This window comes from Primulina tabacum, chromosome 12 (assembly GCF_025594145.1).
Source record: "Primulina tabacum isolate GXHZ01 chromosome 12, ASM2559414v2, whole genome shotgun sequence".
Classification (NCBI taxonomy): domain Eukaryota; kingdom Viridiplantae; phylum Streptophyta; class Magnoliopsida; order Lamiales; family Gesneriaceae; genus Primulina; species Primulina tabacum.
The window spans coordinates 6281734-6299261 of record NC_134561.1 but is presented as its reverse complement, the minus strand read 5'-3'; the positions used below and the strand labels follow the sequence as shown (position 1 = coordinate 6299261).

The following is a 17528-nucleotide window of genomic DNA, read 5'->3' as shown; positions in this document are numbered from 1 at the left end:
TGTAACGGTTATATGTTATTGCCCCTTTGATAAGTAAAAATTAGGAGTTGATATCAGTAAATCATTCGTAGAGGAATATCAGTGCATATGCCACGAAATATGTTATATATGATATAAATTTTTCGAAAATCATGTATGCATGATATGTATGTGCTCAAATGGCCTCTGCTTACGGAGTAACGGTCATATCACTCATCACTTACTCTACATTCCACAGATAACTCAGAAGAAGAAATCAGGAACAAGAATAAGACTAATTTTGGGGCTAGTAGTGGACATATGAAAAAATTTAATTAAGAATATGTTCCTTTAAGTTTCATTTATTTAAAGTTGCAAAACGTTTCCGCATATTTTCTTCATTTTAAGTATTCATGTTGTAAAGACAATGTAATTTTTATGGTGTTTATGATATAAACTGATTTTGGTTTATATTGTACTATGAGGCTTGTTATTTGGTGATTATATGATTGTTGAACAACACCGGTGTGGATTAACCTTAGGCTCAGGGCGTGACATTATGTTTCAATTTTCTTTAAAAATGTAAAAATATTTTAATTTTCTTTAAAAATGCATCAAAAAATTTGATACCAAACCAAATACTGAAACTCATATCAATTTTTACTTTTTTAAGAAAAATCAATTGTTCATCACCAAATTAATAAAATTTCTTTAATGGAGAAGCAAAGCTCAAAAATAACATTTTCTAATTATTCAAAAATGTTTTTTAGCACTTATTAAGAACATCTATATACGAAACATCGAATAAAAATAACTTTTATTCCTCATCATGGAACACATGTTTTTGTTACACATGAATCATTTTCAAATTGGCAAACACTTGTGTGAAACGGTCTCACGAGTCGTATTGTGTGAGACGGATCTCTTATTTGGGTCATCCATGAAAAAGTATTACTTTTTATGCTAAGAGTATTACTTTTTATTGTGAATATCGATAGTTTTGAACCGAGTCACAGATAAAGATTCTTGAGACCGTCTCACAAAAAACCCACTCTTTCAAATTTAACACTTCAGCTCATATTTAGTTGAACTTGACTAGAGAACCTCAAACCTAATATTATTTGTGATGAGATCATATAAATTAATCGAGATGGCAATAAACCCTCCAAGTCGTCGTGCGTCTTCAATCTCTTTTATTTTCTTCGTTGCACCATTCATTTCGACTTTATTGATTGTATATATGCTTCACTCACGTGAAACTAGAACTCTTAAATGATAAGTCCGTTAAGTCAGCGATACCGGCATTATTTTTCAGAAAAGTTGAAGCAGAAGCTAAATTATCTCCAAAAATAACATTCACGGTTTGTTTATAACTCAATAGCATCGCTTCGTTACATATGTACTATCCCAAAACTCCAAAGCTGAGACCCAACCCTTCGACTAAAAAATCTATGGAATAACTCAATATACGAGGCTTAAATGTTCTGCAATACAGTTTCCTGCTGTTGCACGGTGCTTTGTGATGATCCAACAGGGATATGATGTGCCGATGGATTTTGAATTACTTGATTATACTCATTAAATTGCGCAGCTGGTTGCTGATGTTGGTGATGAATTTGATGATTTCGGTGCTGATGCTGCTGCCGGTGTTGGTGACGCCTCTGCCCACTTTGTGACTGCACAATGTTGCTTCTTTGCTGTGCTGAAGAATGGGGATGACGGCTTGATCTCCATCTCAAGTACTCGACAAGAAGTGAGTTGGTGCTGATTGCGATTCCAAACCCAGTGAATGAGGAAAGTAGAATAGACAGGATAGAGTTTACTTTGAGCTGCACGGGGTTTAGCATGTAATGGTTTAAAAAACAAAGCCCAACAAATTTATTGCTGAAAAGGGTATGTTCACATGAATTCGAGTCAATATACAGAGAGAAAAGGGAATGAACTAAGCAGAAGATGAACAGTTGTGTCATACCACTGTGTAGAATATATGAGCGAATAGGATGACTATGGCAAACTGGAATGAAGCATAAGCCCATATGTATCCCTTGCTCACTGTCAATTATAAGATAAGTCATTGTAGTTTTTACCCAAAACATTAATCTTTTAAAGAAAAACACTTCAAACAAGAAACACTAAAGGGTAAGCAAATGACTCAAATGAATAAAAAATGGTTTTCACTTTCAAATTATCGAATACAATTCAAAATTAAGAGAGAATACCCAGTTTAAGCTAGTATACATTTGTCATTGAATATCAGGTTTACAACCAGGAACACCAATATTATGCCATACTGTTTCTCGCTTTATTATCTTCCTCGCGTTACAAACTTAGTTCATACAATGGAAGATTCATTAAATTTAATGGGCAGCTGATATCATAAGGACATGGATCTCCCTGCTTCACGAAGTATCAAGATTGATATCTTATTTAATCATCAGACCATATCAGCCTATCCTCACTAAGATTTTGTGTCCAAGGAACGATGCAACAGAGAGAATTTATGGTTTCAAAGTATTAAAGAGAATTCCAACAAATTGTGAAAAGACCATCAATGTTCTATGATAATAATAGAACAATATGTCAGACAATATAAAGAGAAATAATTCTATTATTTCTTATTCTTTAAAGTTATGGATTATACACTTTATATATAAAAGTGATAAAAGGAGTAAAAACAAATCCCACTAAATCTGGAAAATATCCTATCATACCAATAATATAGGATCTTAGTTCAAAATAGAGCCTATCAAATCCTAACTACTTCAACACTCTCCCTCAAGTTGGTGCGAAGATATTCATCATCCCCAACTTGCTCACTTGTTTTTCAAAAGTTTGGATAAGCCCTTAGTTACGATATCTACAACTTATACAGTTAACTCCTCCTTCAAGCTTCTCTTATAGAAATGCATGTCAATTTTGATATGCTTTATTCTCTCATAAAGAACTAGATTGTGAACAATATTAATGACTGCTTTGTTGTCACAGTACAACTTGATGGGAAACTTCACTCATTTTTAGATCCTCCGTGACTCGATTAAGCCACAATATTTCACACTCTTTGTGCCATAGATTTGAATTCTGCCTCGGCGCTGCTTCTTACAACTACTCGTTGTTTTTTGTTTCTCCATGTTACCAAGTTGTCCCACACAAATGTTCAATAACCAGAGGTCAATCTTCGATCAGTGACTGATCCTGCCCAATCAGCATCTGTATATACTTCAACTTCTCGATTCTCAGTTTTCTCAAAGTGCAATCTCTTCCCTGGAGTTCCCTTTAGATATCGTAGAATTCAATGTACAGCTTCAAAGTGTTCTTCACACGGCAAGTGCATAAATTGGCTAACCATACTTACTGCGAAGGCAATGTCCGGGCGTGTGAGCGACTGTTAAATCAATCTCCCGACCATTCTTTGATATCTTCATGTATCCACTGCAACGCTATTGTTGATATCTCCTAGCTTCTTGTTGGCTTCTATAGGAGTATCTGTCCACTCATCCCTGTCTCCATCAGGAGGTCGAGAATGTATTTTCTTTGAGACACCATGATTCTCGTTTTAGACCTTGCTACCTCCATTCCAAGGAAATCCTTCGTTTCAAACTCTCTTGCCAAGCTTTTCTTTAATCTGTTCGTCTCTTCTATATCATCACCTCACAATATTATATGTAAGGACCGTGTATCGTATTATCGTAAACCTTATGGTGATTATCGATAATTCATGAATTTGTAATGTAATTATGTATATCATGATAATGAAAGTGAGAAAATAAATGTTAATAATGAAATATTGTACTAGATATTGATTAATTAACAGAATTGAAGTTGTAAGAGCGCGAGTGGAGAAGCCGGACGCCGATACAATACAAGACCAATAGTTGGGACAGAACATCTGGCGCCCGAGCGGTAGAAGATGACCGCCCGAGCGCTAGTGCACCACAAGTTGGGTAATTGTATAGAGCGTATGGCGTCCGAGCGGTAGAAAATGACCGCCCGAGCGCTAGTGTAGAATAAACTAGTGCTCGGACAGAACGTTCCGCGCCCGAGCGGTAGTTTTTGACCGCCCGAGCGCGGTGCAAGTAATACTCGGGGACAGAATGTCTCGCGCTCGGACGCGAGAATTCTATCGCCCGAGCACGAATGCGGTGGAGATAAGAATAAGTTTTCTTCTTTCTTTCCTTCGTCATTTCTTTCAGCAACTTCGAGAGATAAGTTGGAAAATTGATTTCTTACGTACGAAATCACCTCGAAACGTTATCCAAACGCGAAACAAATTATATATTTGGAATCTTCGCGTCGAGAGCTTCCTTTTGAGGTAAATTTCTTCTAGTTTCAGCCGCTCTAAATATTAAAGTACTGGAATAGCATGTATTTGAAATCGATATTCATATATGTGGTAGAATAACCGACAAGAAACTCATATTCGAAGTCGAAATTGAATTATGTTATGATTTCGATTTAATATGAATTTTCAAAATTTCAAAATATATTTGAAACTTATATTGATGATTTTGAATGATGTTATTGATTGGAATGAATATGTTATTGATGTAGATAGATTATTATACTGATATCTTCAAGCTACATCAACTGGAAGAAGAATTGAGGTATGTTGCGACCGGATAACATACGACAGGTATCTGTATCATATGATATATGTTTGATTGGTTTGATTGAGAAGATGTGTCTATATGCCTTATGTGATGACTTGATGTGGCATACATGACATTGTGATTGGAATATCGATGTATAAAATAAACATTTTGTTAACACATCGTTTGATGCATACATCGATACATAACATGCACGTTGAGCTATGATCCTTGGATACCCTGATATGATTTGATTTGATTCTGGGGTTTGTGAACACAATGCTATGTTTGGTATTATATGACCCTTAAAGCATAGTCATTTGTGACCCCGATGATTGATTGAGATTTGGGATTTGATGGCGCTTTGTCGACGCTATCATACGAGTATCCCTGATTGAGGCCGGTGTGCCAGCTCGAGCATTGATTTGATAGCGATTCGTTTGATTCTGACATGTGCTCAGTGGATGAGCATTTGAACTGATACCTCCACGACATACATGCATTGCATATCATATATTATCGTGTAGATCTGTTGTATATATGATGGTTGTTCCATACGGAGTTTTGCTCACCCCCAAGGGGGGCTGTTGTTGTCTTTGTGTGTGGACAATGGCAGGTACTCCAGGATATCAAGAGGCCGGAGAGGGTACTTCTGGAGAGAGTCACAGTTTGAGCTGAGGTTTTATGCTTTGTTTCCCAGTATATATGTATGTGTATCTATATACCGGGGCATATCCCGAGGATATGAGTTGTTTGTTTGTAGTTGGTCTTGATTACGTGTGGGCATGTTTTATGATGTGAGATGAAATACTATTTTTAGTATTCAAATAAGATGTTTTGGGCTCATCGTAAAGAAAATTTAAACTCGTTTTCCGCTGTAATTAATTAACCCTAATCAAATTGCATTGTAACAACGATTAGGAGTTAAAGGCCCCACATTATATCATCAACATAGACAATTAACATTGAAACCTTTCCACTATTGAACCTTTTTGTGAAGAGAATATGATCCGATTGTCCTTGACAATAGCCTTGGCTTCTCACAAACTTTCTGAACCTTTCGAACCATTCTTTGAGAGACTGTTTTAGTCCATAGAGTGATTTCTTTAGCTTGCACACCTTCGGTTTAAACTGATCAATAAATCCAAATGGTGGTTCCATGTAGACCTTTTCCATCAATCACATGCCGAACTGATTGTGCCCACTCCAAATAATTCTACCCATTCACTTTGTGGATCGTTATTTGAAGACAAGAATTTGGGGGTGTGACATGCGATTGGGTTCCACGGTCACTGCTTGAACTGGCGCCTTCACTACCAGAACCAGCGCCGACCATGGCTGCTTTGAAATTCATGGCCGATTCTAACCTAGACGCTCTAATACCATATAGAATAATATGGCAGACAATATAAGGATTTATTATTTTTTAAAGTCATGGATTAGTACACTTTATATAGATCAGAGGAGTAAAACCAAATCTCACTAAATCTAGGAAATAACATATCATACCAATAATATAAGATCTTAGTTCAAAATTGAGCTTATCAAATCCTAACTACTTCGACAATAATTAACAAGTATTCTCCAAATTATCAGGCTAGAGATTATGCTCAGAAGATAATGAGAAAGTTGCATCGAAGTGTAGAGCTCTTTGAGCTCCATCTTCGTTTATCTGGGTCTAAAGCCCAGATAAACATTGTGTACTGAGAACTAAATGTGTTGGGTTTCTCTAAGCAGCTGCATATGTAACTTTTTTAGACAAAAGATAGCAGAACAAATTTTAAGTTATTTAAGTTGTTGAATGCTCATTTGATTTGGTACAAAGCTGTACACAAATTGAACTCTTAGATTTCTGTATCTTACTATAAATTTCTTGGATACAGTGAAAACATTTGTATTTTGATGACTTCAGAAACCTATTACCCATGATTTGTGGCTAAATCAGGCCATTTTCTAGTGAATTTTGGCATCCAGAAAAAAAAAGCAATAGAATTCTAAGCCACTTCACTCTGGCATTCCTGTAAGTTGTGCAGGTCAAAAGCTTTAGTATTGAACGATGACAAAAGCAATCACAACAAGATCTTGCTGACATTCGAAGGTTATAAAAAATCACTTTAAATGGCTTTTCCAGTGGAGCATAACATCCAAGATTTCAAATCCTATTCCTGACTTTGAAAATATACACGCAGAATCTTTGTTCCGATGGAATTGATCAAGAAGCTATATAAGTCACAAGTGAATATCAAGAGGACTTTAGGAGCGAGACACTTATAAACAGACTTAAATTGCAAATTGACTCATTTTATACACAGATCCATGTCAGATTGTAAACCAAGGGCATCTAAAAAGATAGCAGTCTTTGTATCTGAAGCTTCACAAATAACTGAGGACTAAGTAAAGGAACCAAAATTTGTTATTTTCATTAGTTATATAGAAATGGGGAGAGGGAGGACGCAAGTTAGTGGCAACTGCTTATATGGTTCCCCCTAGTTTATATCTAGACAATTTATCCATGTACAAAGTAAAAGGTCTGGTATTCTTGAAGATTGCACAAGAGAGAGCAAAAGAAAATGGAATTATAGAATGCAATACCCATATGTCTCTTCTGGTTACCATAGAAAGAAAAAATGCTTTGGAAAGAAAAAAAAGTATATCCAAAAGAAAGAATTTTTCTCTCCTTTCACTGAGCAACTCTAGCTGATAAGTGGAAATTTAGTATACAGCCTCTTACAAAATTCAATTTCAAAATATGGTATACAACCTCTTATTCAATTTCAAAACATGACCTCATTTTTTAAACATTGCCCCATGCATTGGACCATGTGTGTATTTTCTAAGCATGTTCAATACGTAGTCCAACTTGTTTTTTGCAAATTCGAAGGTGACGTAACAAAAAATAAGTCAAAGAATGTTATAATTAAGCAATGTTTTCATAACCGAACTAGTGATCGAACCAGTACTGTTCTGAAAACACTGTAATTAAGTACAAATTTTGAACAGGATCATTTCTTAAATTGTCCCCATTGGTAACAACATTCCCTCGCTGATTTTCGAGATGTTAAGCACACACAGAGATAACCAGAAAAAAAAATCGGAGTAAGTGGGAGTAAGCCTTTGCTGCCCATTAATAAATTGTTCACATTTATCCTCTCAAAGAAAAAGAAAGAAGAGTTAAGAAAAGGAAAAAGGAGTACCTCACATGAAATGGTAATTTACCAAATAAAAAAAATATGTTGATTAAACCAAAAAATGTGATTAGCTGAGTAATCTTACCCATAGTAGATGCTATCATAGATGAAAGAAGTCCTAAAACACAAGAAAATGGCAAAGATATGGCAAGAGCTCGAGCTCCCATGTCAGATACCTGTAATAGTGGAAATCTTAAAGTTGATTGGAGACGAAACTTGAAATTTGAGATCAAAGATGAGAGATAGCATACATGAGAATATACAAAGCATGATAAGGCTCACTGCTTAAAGATGAGAAGCTTAGTGCATACAGTGTTGTCAGTTTCACTAGCCAAAAGTGAAAAACAAGATTATTAAATGAATCAATTCAATAGATGCAATGGATGAAGTGGGATCAAATCTGTGGAAGTTAATGCTGCAGAGAGATCATATCACTACAAACGACTATCTAGAGAGCACTGTTAGGTCATGAGCATCTTTGTTTTAGGTTATGAGCATCTTAGTTTTCCATCCCTAAAAACTAGCAAATATCGGCCATACGCAACACAGATGCATGTCTGTCCCGAAGTATACAGCTGTACTAACATGAAGCCATCAATCTCCATTCCGTCAAGGCGACACTAAAAGCCCAGCATTCTAAAGATCTGGCTATGATTTTCACACAACATAAAAAAACTTCAATACCCTATCAATTTTTTATTACAAGGAACAATATGCAATCAGACGTTATGTATCATAACATTACTAGTTCACCATGTCTAAAAATAGTTACAAGTCATGTAGTACCTTCACAGAGCATCATGAAACCAATGAAGATCTCACCTCTCTTCTGGAAGAGTCAAACTATCACGCATACAATCAAAAAGGAAACCAAGAAGAGTTGCTAGTAGAATGGGGAATAATTTGAATACCGAAGAACTTGATCAGCTAATAAGACAGTTTCTGACAAACACGGATATGAGCAAATTAAAAATGAAAAAGAATTACCAAAAGCTGCTCCAAAAAACAGAAATATGCAAGCATGCTGACCATGACAAGAACGGGGACATCCTGCCAGACCCTGTCGAGAATCGACATTAAGTTTACAAAATCAACAATGAGATCCAATTCGGAAAGCAGTTAAGTATAAGAATTATTTCCATAAATGCTTTTAAACTGTTGCCATTAAACATAAATCTAAAAAGGAAAAGAAACAATAAAAACATTCAACGGTTGGAAGAAACTGAAATGACATTCCACAGGTAGAAAGCACCAAGATAGGTTATTTCATTACTATGTCGTAATGAAAGAAATATTTGAGATGATGTATTTTAACATTTACATTTGAGATGATATATTTGCACATTTACAAGTTACAACCTTTATAAGGTATTGTCAAAGCAACCAAAGCAACCATGTTAAGATTTTCAGAAAGTATAACAAAAAAATAGAGGCCCCTTTCACTTGGCGGAAACTATGAAAACAGATATATTGAGTCCTTGTATGCCGCTTCCTCCATCACTCTCATAAGTCATCACTATGTCCAAAAACTACAAAACTAGATATATCAAGCCTAATCGATATCATAGAGCATAACTCACATGGTAAAATGGGTACTTATTGAAGCTACAGAATATAGTGCGACGTTCATATGGTTTCTGGTCCCTTTCACCTGGACCGGTCACTGTGGAGCAAGAATCTCACAATGACCAAACATGAGCACGCATTTCAACTAATGTGTCCCAGTTTAAATTCCCCGGCTGGGGAGAGAACACCATTGAAGCTTTTAATCATGACTAGGTAAAGAAAATGCAACGCTAACACACATTGGCACTAGTATTGTGAGTGTGGCGTGTTGCTTTGCCCTTAATTAGTCCCACATCAAAAAGGTGTTTGAGTTTGGTACCTGATTTGTGTGGCTATTTACCTCCCCTACCTTCACAGTTAGCTTTTGACGCCAAGCTAAAAAATTCAGTTTATTATACTATAATTTTATGGTTTATGTTTTATGACTTGACATGATGTTAGAACATTAATTTGAGAAAATTAGCTTCACCTGATTATCTTACAGATTTAAAGTGAATTGTTTCTACTAGATTTAGCTATCTCAGATTACAAAAAGGCTTGTATCTTTAGCAAGAACAAATCAAGATTTCATCAATAACATTCACAACCCCCACAATATCCACTTTCCACTCGTTTGAACTCCTTTTGTTCACATTGTAACTAGTTCGTGTGTCATCTCAGCATTGAAAGACATTTGTGAAGTCTGGCTTATGCATAGTCTCATCTAATCTTAAATTGTAGATCATAAAAGATACGAAGATTAGACATAAACAACATAGATGGAAAATTACTATGGGGAAAGATAATCTAGTAATCAAATTAGGTCCACAAAGTCAATGAAGCAGCAGGACAACAAACAAAAAGGAGAGATTGATCAGTGATACCAGCAGTGTCAAACTGTTCATAAAAGATTATTTTACTTACCTATAGCGAGCAGCTTCCCTTTGCTGCAGTCCAGCGGATCTTCTTGAGGCATTCGGAGGATTTTGTATTTTAAGCAATGTTACAGGAAGGTTACGGACATCCTGCTTACAAACATCACAGGTTTTATTACCTTTGATGCTAAACCACTTCACAGCACAATCCTTGTGGCAAAGTGCAAGCTCTCCTTTGCAGCTGCACTCCATCTTCAACGTTTCACCCCCTTCTCCAAGTTCAACAAAACAAATTCTGCATACAGCTTCTTCTTCCGGAATGTCTTCACCATCATCTATATATGAAGTAAATATGCTACAATAATTATCTATAGGGAGAAAATATATTAACAAAGGAACGTAACAGAAAAAAGAAACACACAAAAAATGGTGACAAATAGAAAGGTTTTACCACCACTCCCTATGAAACACATCGGTTCATGTAAATTAATTTGAAATACTATAATTTATGGAAACAGTTGAAGAGTCACTGATGAACCATCCACACACTGAAATGGAGTATCTGATTGGCCTCCCAAGATCATAATATGCTGAAGCTCATTTATAAAAGCTTTAAGCTAAGCATTTGTGGTGTGCTTCACACACACACACACACACACATATATATCCACTGATTACCAATATTTATGTCTGGATTTTCAACATTAAATTTTTTGAATCTGTCAGCACAATATGCATGGATGCAATACGAGATTCACTGTCACGGGCTCTTTCTGTGGAGGCAGTGTCAACTGATCTAGCCAACTCATTTTTGATATAAAAGCACTAAGCTCAGTATTTGTGGTGTGGTTGACATATGGAGGCCCATTGATTGCAATTATTATGGTTAGATTGTACAAGCACAACACAAAAAAATTTCTGAACTCTAAGCACAACACTCATGGATGTAGTACCAGATTCAATTGTCAACGATATATCCGTGGAGGCAGTGTCAACTAATCTAGCTAACTGATTTTCGATATAAAAGTATCAAGTTTGGTATTAATGTGTGTGTGACATGTATGTAGGTCGATTAACGAAAAATATTTTGTTTGTATTTTTAAGCCCAGTGCGAATATAATTTTAAACTCTATGAGAACAGCATTCATGGATGCACCGATGCAGTACCAGATTCATTGTCAGGGGATATATCTGTGGAGGCAGTATCAACTGATATGGCCGACTGATTTCTGGATATTACACGAATCAAACCTCCCAAAGAATCTGCCCCCCTCAAGCTTCTTGTCTTGACATTAACTGGAACAGAAAATGACCGCATCATGTGTTGTTTAACTTCTGTTATCTGAACACATCAATTAAGTTAGAACGGAAGAATTTGAAACAAAAATACACTCAACATTTCTAGTTATAAGAACTTAGAAAAGTAACTTACAGGTGTTTTAAATTGGCGATTGTTGTGATTTTCATGTGAGGACTTAGGATCAACATCAGGAATTGGTGTGACGGGTAAAGAATGTGCCGATTTTGTTGAGGAAGAGAACAAAATTTTGTTTAGAGAAAACGACCTTGAAGTCGAGGGTTTGTCTGATAGAGGTGTATCCGGGGTAATCAGAACTTTTTTACCATCATCCCGAGATAGATTTTTACAACCTGCGAAGCTTTTCTGGGGAAGCAGGTTTCTAACAGATGATATAAATTTTGCTGAATTTGGTCTGGGTGGCAATCCTGCTCTTATGGAATTTGGGCTTGGAACATCAATCCTCGTAAAATCGGACAGTGTACTTTCCAAAGAACGCACAGGTATTTCCAACGACGAGAGGTTTGGCCGTCTTGGGTGTTGCTGCATTAAGGTGTCTTCTTTTTCATACTTCAGACAAGGTTCCTGGCAAATCAAGGAAAAACCAAGCTCACTTTTATCCCTCAACTTTCTAAATAATCTCTGTACAAAGCATCATGGAGATGTAGTTGAGAACCAACCTGATAAATACTAAATAGACAAGAAAGTGATTGCTTATAAGTGGTGCAACAAGTAATTTTGCAAAGGACGATATAGGGGGAACTGTTGCTAAATGGCACACTAGTTATCAACAATGCAATGAAATTGTTGCTATAGAGACAGAAAATACTACTAGAAAACTCCCTTTTTCACTTTAATTAATTATGTATTTCTCAATTGTTATTGAATTCAACAAGCAATTCGTCTCCACATTTTTTACACCTGAGTTTCAAGATATCCATACACTCTCATTTCCTCCATTCATACTAGCAATATATGGCATGAAAATCACATTTTTTGATACCGCAATTTCAAGATAATCCATTAATTTTCATTTTCTCCATTTATAATAGCAATAAATAGCATGAAAACCACAAAACCTGTCCCAGTACCACATTAGTTGCATCCAAAGCCGATCTTTCCAGTTTCTCATAATTTAAGATGATCACATTCCTTTTGAAGCACTATTTAGAGCCTTGGACTGTTGAGTTTCTCCTTAAACATTCATGATATTTTAAATTGCTTTCCAATATTTTTTTGGAAACTTATTTTAAACACCAAATCCCAAATCCCCTTTCACCAAGAAAACTTAAACCCTCATCATGTATCAGAGAGTAAATGAATTTAAAAAAAAAGCCACAAACTTGTGGGGGTACCTAATAAAAAGGATCCATTCCTCGACAAAAATGCTTGTAAATTACATGGAATTAACCAAGACCATCCCAGATTTCCAAAAATCAAAGAAAAAAACAAAAGGGTAATTTTAAAGTTTCCATAGCCATTAACTTAAAACTTCCAAGAAAACCAAAGAATCACACATACAGATCATTGTAGAAAAGCTAATACTCATCACCATCACCAAGAAAACAAAAAACCCAGGAAAATTACACAGAAACAAGAAGCATAAACGAGAGAACAACCTGATCATAAGCCTCATGGGCATCATTCTCAAGTTCTTGAAGAGAATTTTGATTCACTGTTCCAACACTGTTAATCTCCGCCATTACTGATGTTGATTCCCAATAGGAATCAGGCACTAGAGAAGCTTTATTAGGCGTGAAAGGTGTCGTTGGACTTTGAATAGAAAGCAGTCAACAAAATTCTGTTGGGAGTTTGGAGTGAAGCTGAATCGACAAGGTGGGTAATAATACGATAAAGGGAACAAAACAAGCTTCTTTATTTTTATCTTTTTACAAAAATTCGTGTGAAAAGTGTCATGTGTCGTATTTATGAGATAATATCATCAATAAAAAAATTTTATTTTTTATACTACGAGTATTACTTTTTATTGTGAATATCGGTAAGGTTGACTCATCTCACATATAAAGATTCGTGAGACCATCTCACAAAAAAATTCCCTTTTTTTTTAAGCAAGCTTCTTTAATTCTTAATCTCCTATAATATTACCATTAATTAACAAATCAAAAAATAATAATGATCATCAGCAGCATTAGATTTTATTTATTTATATTTCGAAATTACACACACTACATAATGATCATCAGCAGCATTTGAGTTTATTTATTTATATATCAAAATTATACACACACTTCATTATCGTTTAAGCTATATTTACATAAATGTTCATAATAAATAAATAAATAAATATTTATTTATTTATCTTTTTGTCTTGGGATGGTAAAATATTTATTCGTAAAAAATATTAAAAAATTGTATAAAAAAAAACAACTCTAAATATGATATTTATTGTCATAGGTCTGTTATCTAAAGGCATCCTCGGTTTCTAAACCCATATAAAACTTCACTCCTCAAATATTGAAAAAATGATTTTTATTATTTTTGTAATTTATTTAAAATAAGGGCAACTTCGTATTCACTCCACATCTCCATATTAATTTTCTCTTTTAATTTTTATTCCCTCACATTTTTGTTTTAACTCCCCAGATTTTCAAAATTTCCAAAAATATTTTTAATTCTCATAATTATGGTATGTGGCATTATTTTACACATCAAGTTTGTTCTTAAAAACATATAGCCTCAAGACATGCAGCTACGCAAGGTTTTCGGCCTATATATCATATTTCGATTATCGGTTTTTTTTATAAATGGCTCATCATGCTTCCGTATAATAAATTAAACAATTTACCTATGTGACCGGAGTGCCGTTGTGTTATATCCACCGAGTTTTACAGATTGTTCTTCACAGCCCAACCACATAATCGCAACCGATGGTTTCTGACGTAGATTCTTTCAACAGCACTTGGCACAACCCTATTTTGTTTCCTACCTCAGGGTATATAGTGAAAAGCTCAATTTGAAACTAACACATGAGAGAGGCAAAAGCCTTGGTCTTTTTATTCAAATATAACAAATTATTATTACATAGTAATCTCTTGTAGAGGATGAAGAACTTGTTTATCTACTTATAATAGCCGAAGTTAACACACACATAAACTAGAAAGAGAAACTATTACAATGTTTTGAAAGAAAATGAAGAGATTAAGTGATGTCTTCATCTTCCTTCTGTCTTTATATTTATAGAAGTCCTTTGCGGATATGAATTTAGGACTTCAAAACTTGCCTTTGATTTTCTTTAATTCCTTCCAGCTGTGTTTGGCATTATCTCTTGAGTGGGTTGAGTAAGTGGTTGAATAATCCCTCCTCTTTTTCTTGAATTGTCTCTTTTTTTTCTAGATCATTAATCTAGAAACAGCTTGTTCTTCCATTTTTATCTTCTGGCATAACCAGTAGATACGTATTTGGATCATATCAGCTGAAATCTCATTCCCTGCTTCTTTTAACAGTTTGTATAGATCTTTGAAGATTACTACTTGATTTCTTATCGCCTTAATCTGTCTTTTGGAAACCTTGAAATATGTAGAATACATTTAATTTGGTTCCAATCTCGTTTTAATTCTTGTGTGATTTTCTTGTTCTCATTTACTATGTATTTATAGGTGTATTTGGGTCCAATTCTTTTAGTTAGTGAGCAAATTACATGTCTACTTGCTTTTGTCGGGGAATATTTATCTTTTGTTATCCCCAAAGAAAAGTGATTGTAGTCACATGTCCACTTATTTTTGTCAGGGAATCTTAAACTTTTGGTATTCCCGAGGAAAACGTGGTTGTGGTCCTTCAACACTTGGTCATGTCTCTGCAAGATGCTTCCTGTCTGACCGAGATCTGAAGCCCTTGCCAAATTTTGGCTCCTTTTGATTCGGGCATTCTAGGCAGATCTGTTCTAACTATATTCCCACATAAGCCATGTTGCAGAATTTACGACGAGTTTCTTTACTCCCCGACAGCTTGTTATTCCACAAAAGATTTCTTTTCTTTCAAATAAATCTTCTGTAAAACTTGTTGTTTTTCCTATCATAGCATTTAATAGGAATGATCCATTTACTCAATTATGATAAAATTTAAACGGAAATGTCATCTTCAGTTATTGAAGCAACATGAGTGTTTCTTCTATCGGAGGATCATTGATTAATTTTTGAACAATAATATCTGGCCTCCTTAACGTGATGAAATGAAAGACTTCGTGAGAGCCTTTTCCTACTGGTTCTGGTACTGTACTAAAGAACTATAACTCCAGAATGTCTCATCTGGACAAATAGTCGTTATTTGCTCATGTTTCATGAACTGCTTCCTGAATCCATTTAGGTAGCCCTGAAATTTCTGGGAAGCTAGGTGATATAGTATAAACCGAGGCAAGAGCCCTGAATTCATACCAGACGTTTACTTCCTTTGGATATGAATTTGGTTTCATCCATACCCTAGGATATTTTCCTGAAACATCAACCCTGATTGTGGCCGGGTTAATGTCTACTCTTTTTTTTTTAATTTCTCTCACATTTGTTGATAAACCTGAAACGGAGAAATTGTAGCTTCATTAGTATCAACCTTAGATTTTCCCTTGTCTGTATTGGGTCTAAGGTTGATCTTTCTCTCTTCGATCCCCGAGGTGAAGGGTTGACTTGAAGACTCGAGATAGGGATCTGGAGTTTCAATTTTCGTTTCAGCCGACTCATCTGGAGATGATCCCTACTTAATACTTGTGCTAAGGGTATTTGAATCACCTGCTCCAGTTATAGAGTCATGTACTCGAAAACTCTCCATTTGGAAAACCAGTGGCTTCTCAATGCCTTGGAGGATAGGCCTTTGTATGACAAACCATAGCTGAGTATAAGCCTGTAAACATCATGTGATTTGATCAGAGACAATTTTCTTATCAGCTTATTGTAGCCTACCCACAACTTCTGCATTTAGGACAAGCTTATTGAACTCGTTTTGAAGCAATTCAATGTGTTCCCTCAAATGCCTCTACATTTTATAATGGCATCGATATCACAGCTGTCCATCTCTTGTTAAAAATCTGCAAGAATATTTTCATGATATTTAATAATCACAATATCAAAAATGTAATTTTGACATTATATTATATTTTATTCCTCAAGAAAGCTTTTACCTGTATGTCATCAACTTTTAAAGTAAATTTCTTTGCAAATAAAAATAATGGTCATTTTTCAAAAGCTCTTTTTACTGCATAAAATTCTTTTTCATTAATATGTCATCTTATGGCTTCTGCATATGAGAAAATTCTACTGCAATATATGTATGATTGTTCTCTTTCTGGTGTGAGCTTGGTTAATACTGCCGCCCACCATTGATCATTGGAATCTATATATAATATCAGATCATCTTCATCCTGAGGTGTAAGGTCTAAGAAATTCGAACTACGTAACCCGACTGCATGCAATCTAAAGTTTTATTTAAATATGTGTTTAATGTTTTTTTATGTATTTATTTCTTGGTTGGCATGAATAGGTGGTTATTTTTAAAGTTTCACGCATTAGGGTATTTAGATGCATTTCGAGCTCGAACAGGTAACGGAGACCGGAGATATCAGGAATTTTTTTTAGTAAATATTTATTTTAAATTATTTAATATGAGGTGTTTTATATGTGAATTTCGAAAATTGAGCCTTGGTGATTAATTTGACTCGTCAGGTCATATTTTTTTACCGGTACGCAATTTTTAACGTTTCGAATGACTTTTTGAGGGTTCAGGCATTATTTTAAAAAACATACCAAAACGAAATAATTTTCGAGAGCGTAATTGGGTTTAATGGGTTTATTTTAATGCTTAATGAACTCGAAACCTTTTTTAATCCATTTAATTTTCTTTAAGGCCCATTTATGCATGCAAATTATATTTAAACCCTAACTAAACAAACCCTAAACCTAATTACACTAAGTGGCCGCCCCCTCCCTCACTTTTATCAGCATCCACCTTCGAAAAACAGCAGCAACCAGCAGCCATTTCGAAATCCTCCATAATTCTTCAAGAAAGCTTCTCCCTCGCCTCTCCGTTTCACGTCCCACGCGCGTATCTTCGAGTATTTGAACTCTTAAACGCT

At 35.1% G+C, this 17528-nt stretch overlaps 1 protein-coding gene across 1 annotated transcript; it reads right to left on the bottom strand.

The window, feature by feature from the left end:
• Positions 1-1262: 1262 nt before the first annotated feature.
• Positions 1263-13301, bottom strand: LOC142520475 (uncharacterized). The gene is made up of 8 exons (XM_075623456.1): positions 13069-13301; positions 11585-12034; positions 11320-11494; positions 10202-10487; positions 8720-8792; positions 7818-7908; positions 1931-2010; positions 1263-1787 (listed from the first exon to the last, which is right to left on the bottom strand). The coding sequence occupies exons 1-8, from the start codon at positions 13150-13152 to the stop codon at positions 1434-1436; spliced, it is 1593 nt and encodes a 530-aa protein (XP_075479571.1). The 5' UTR covers positions 13153-13301; the 3' UTR covers positions 1263-1433.
• Positions 13302-17528: the final 4227 nt, after the last annotated feature.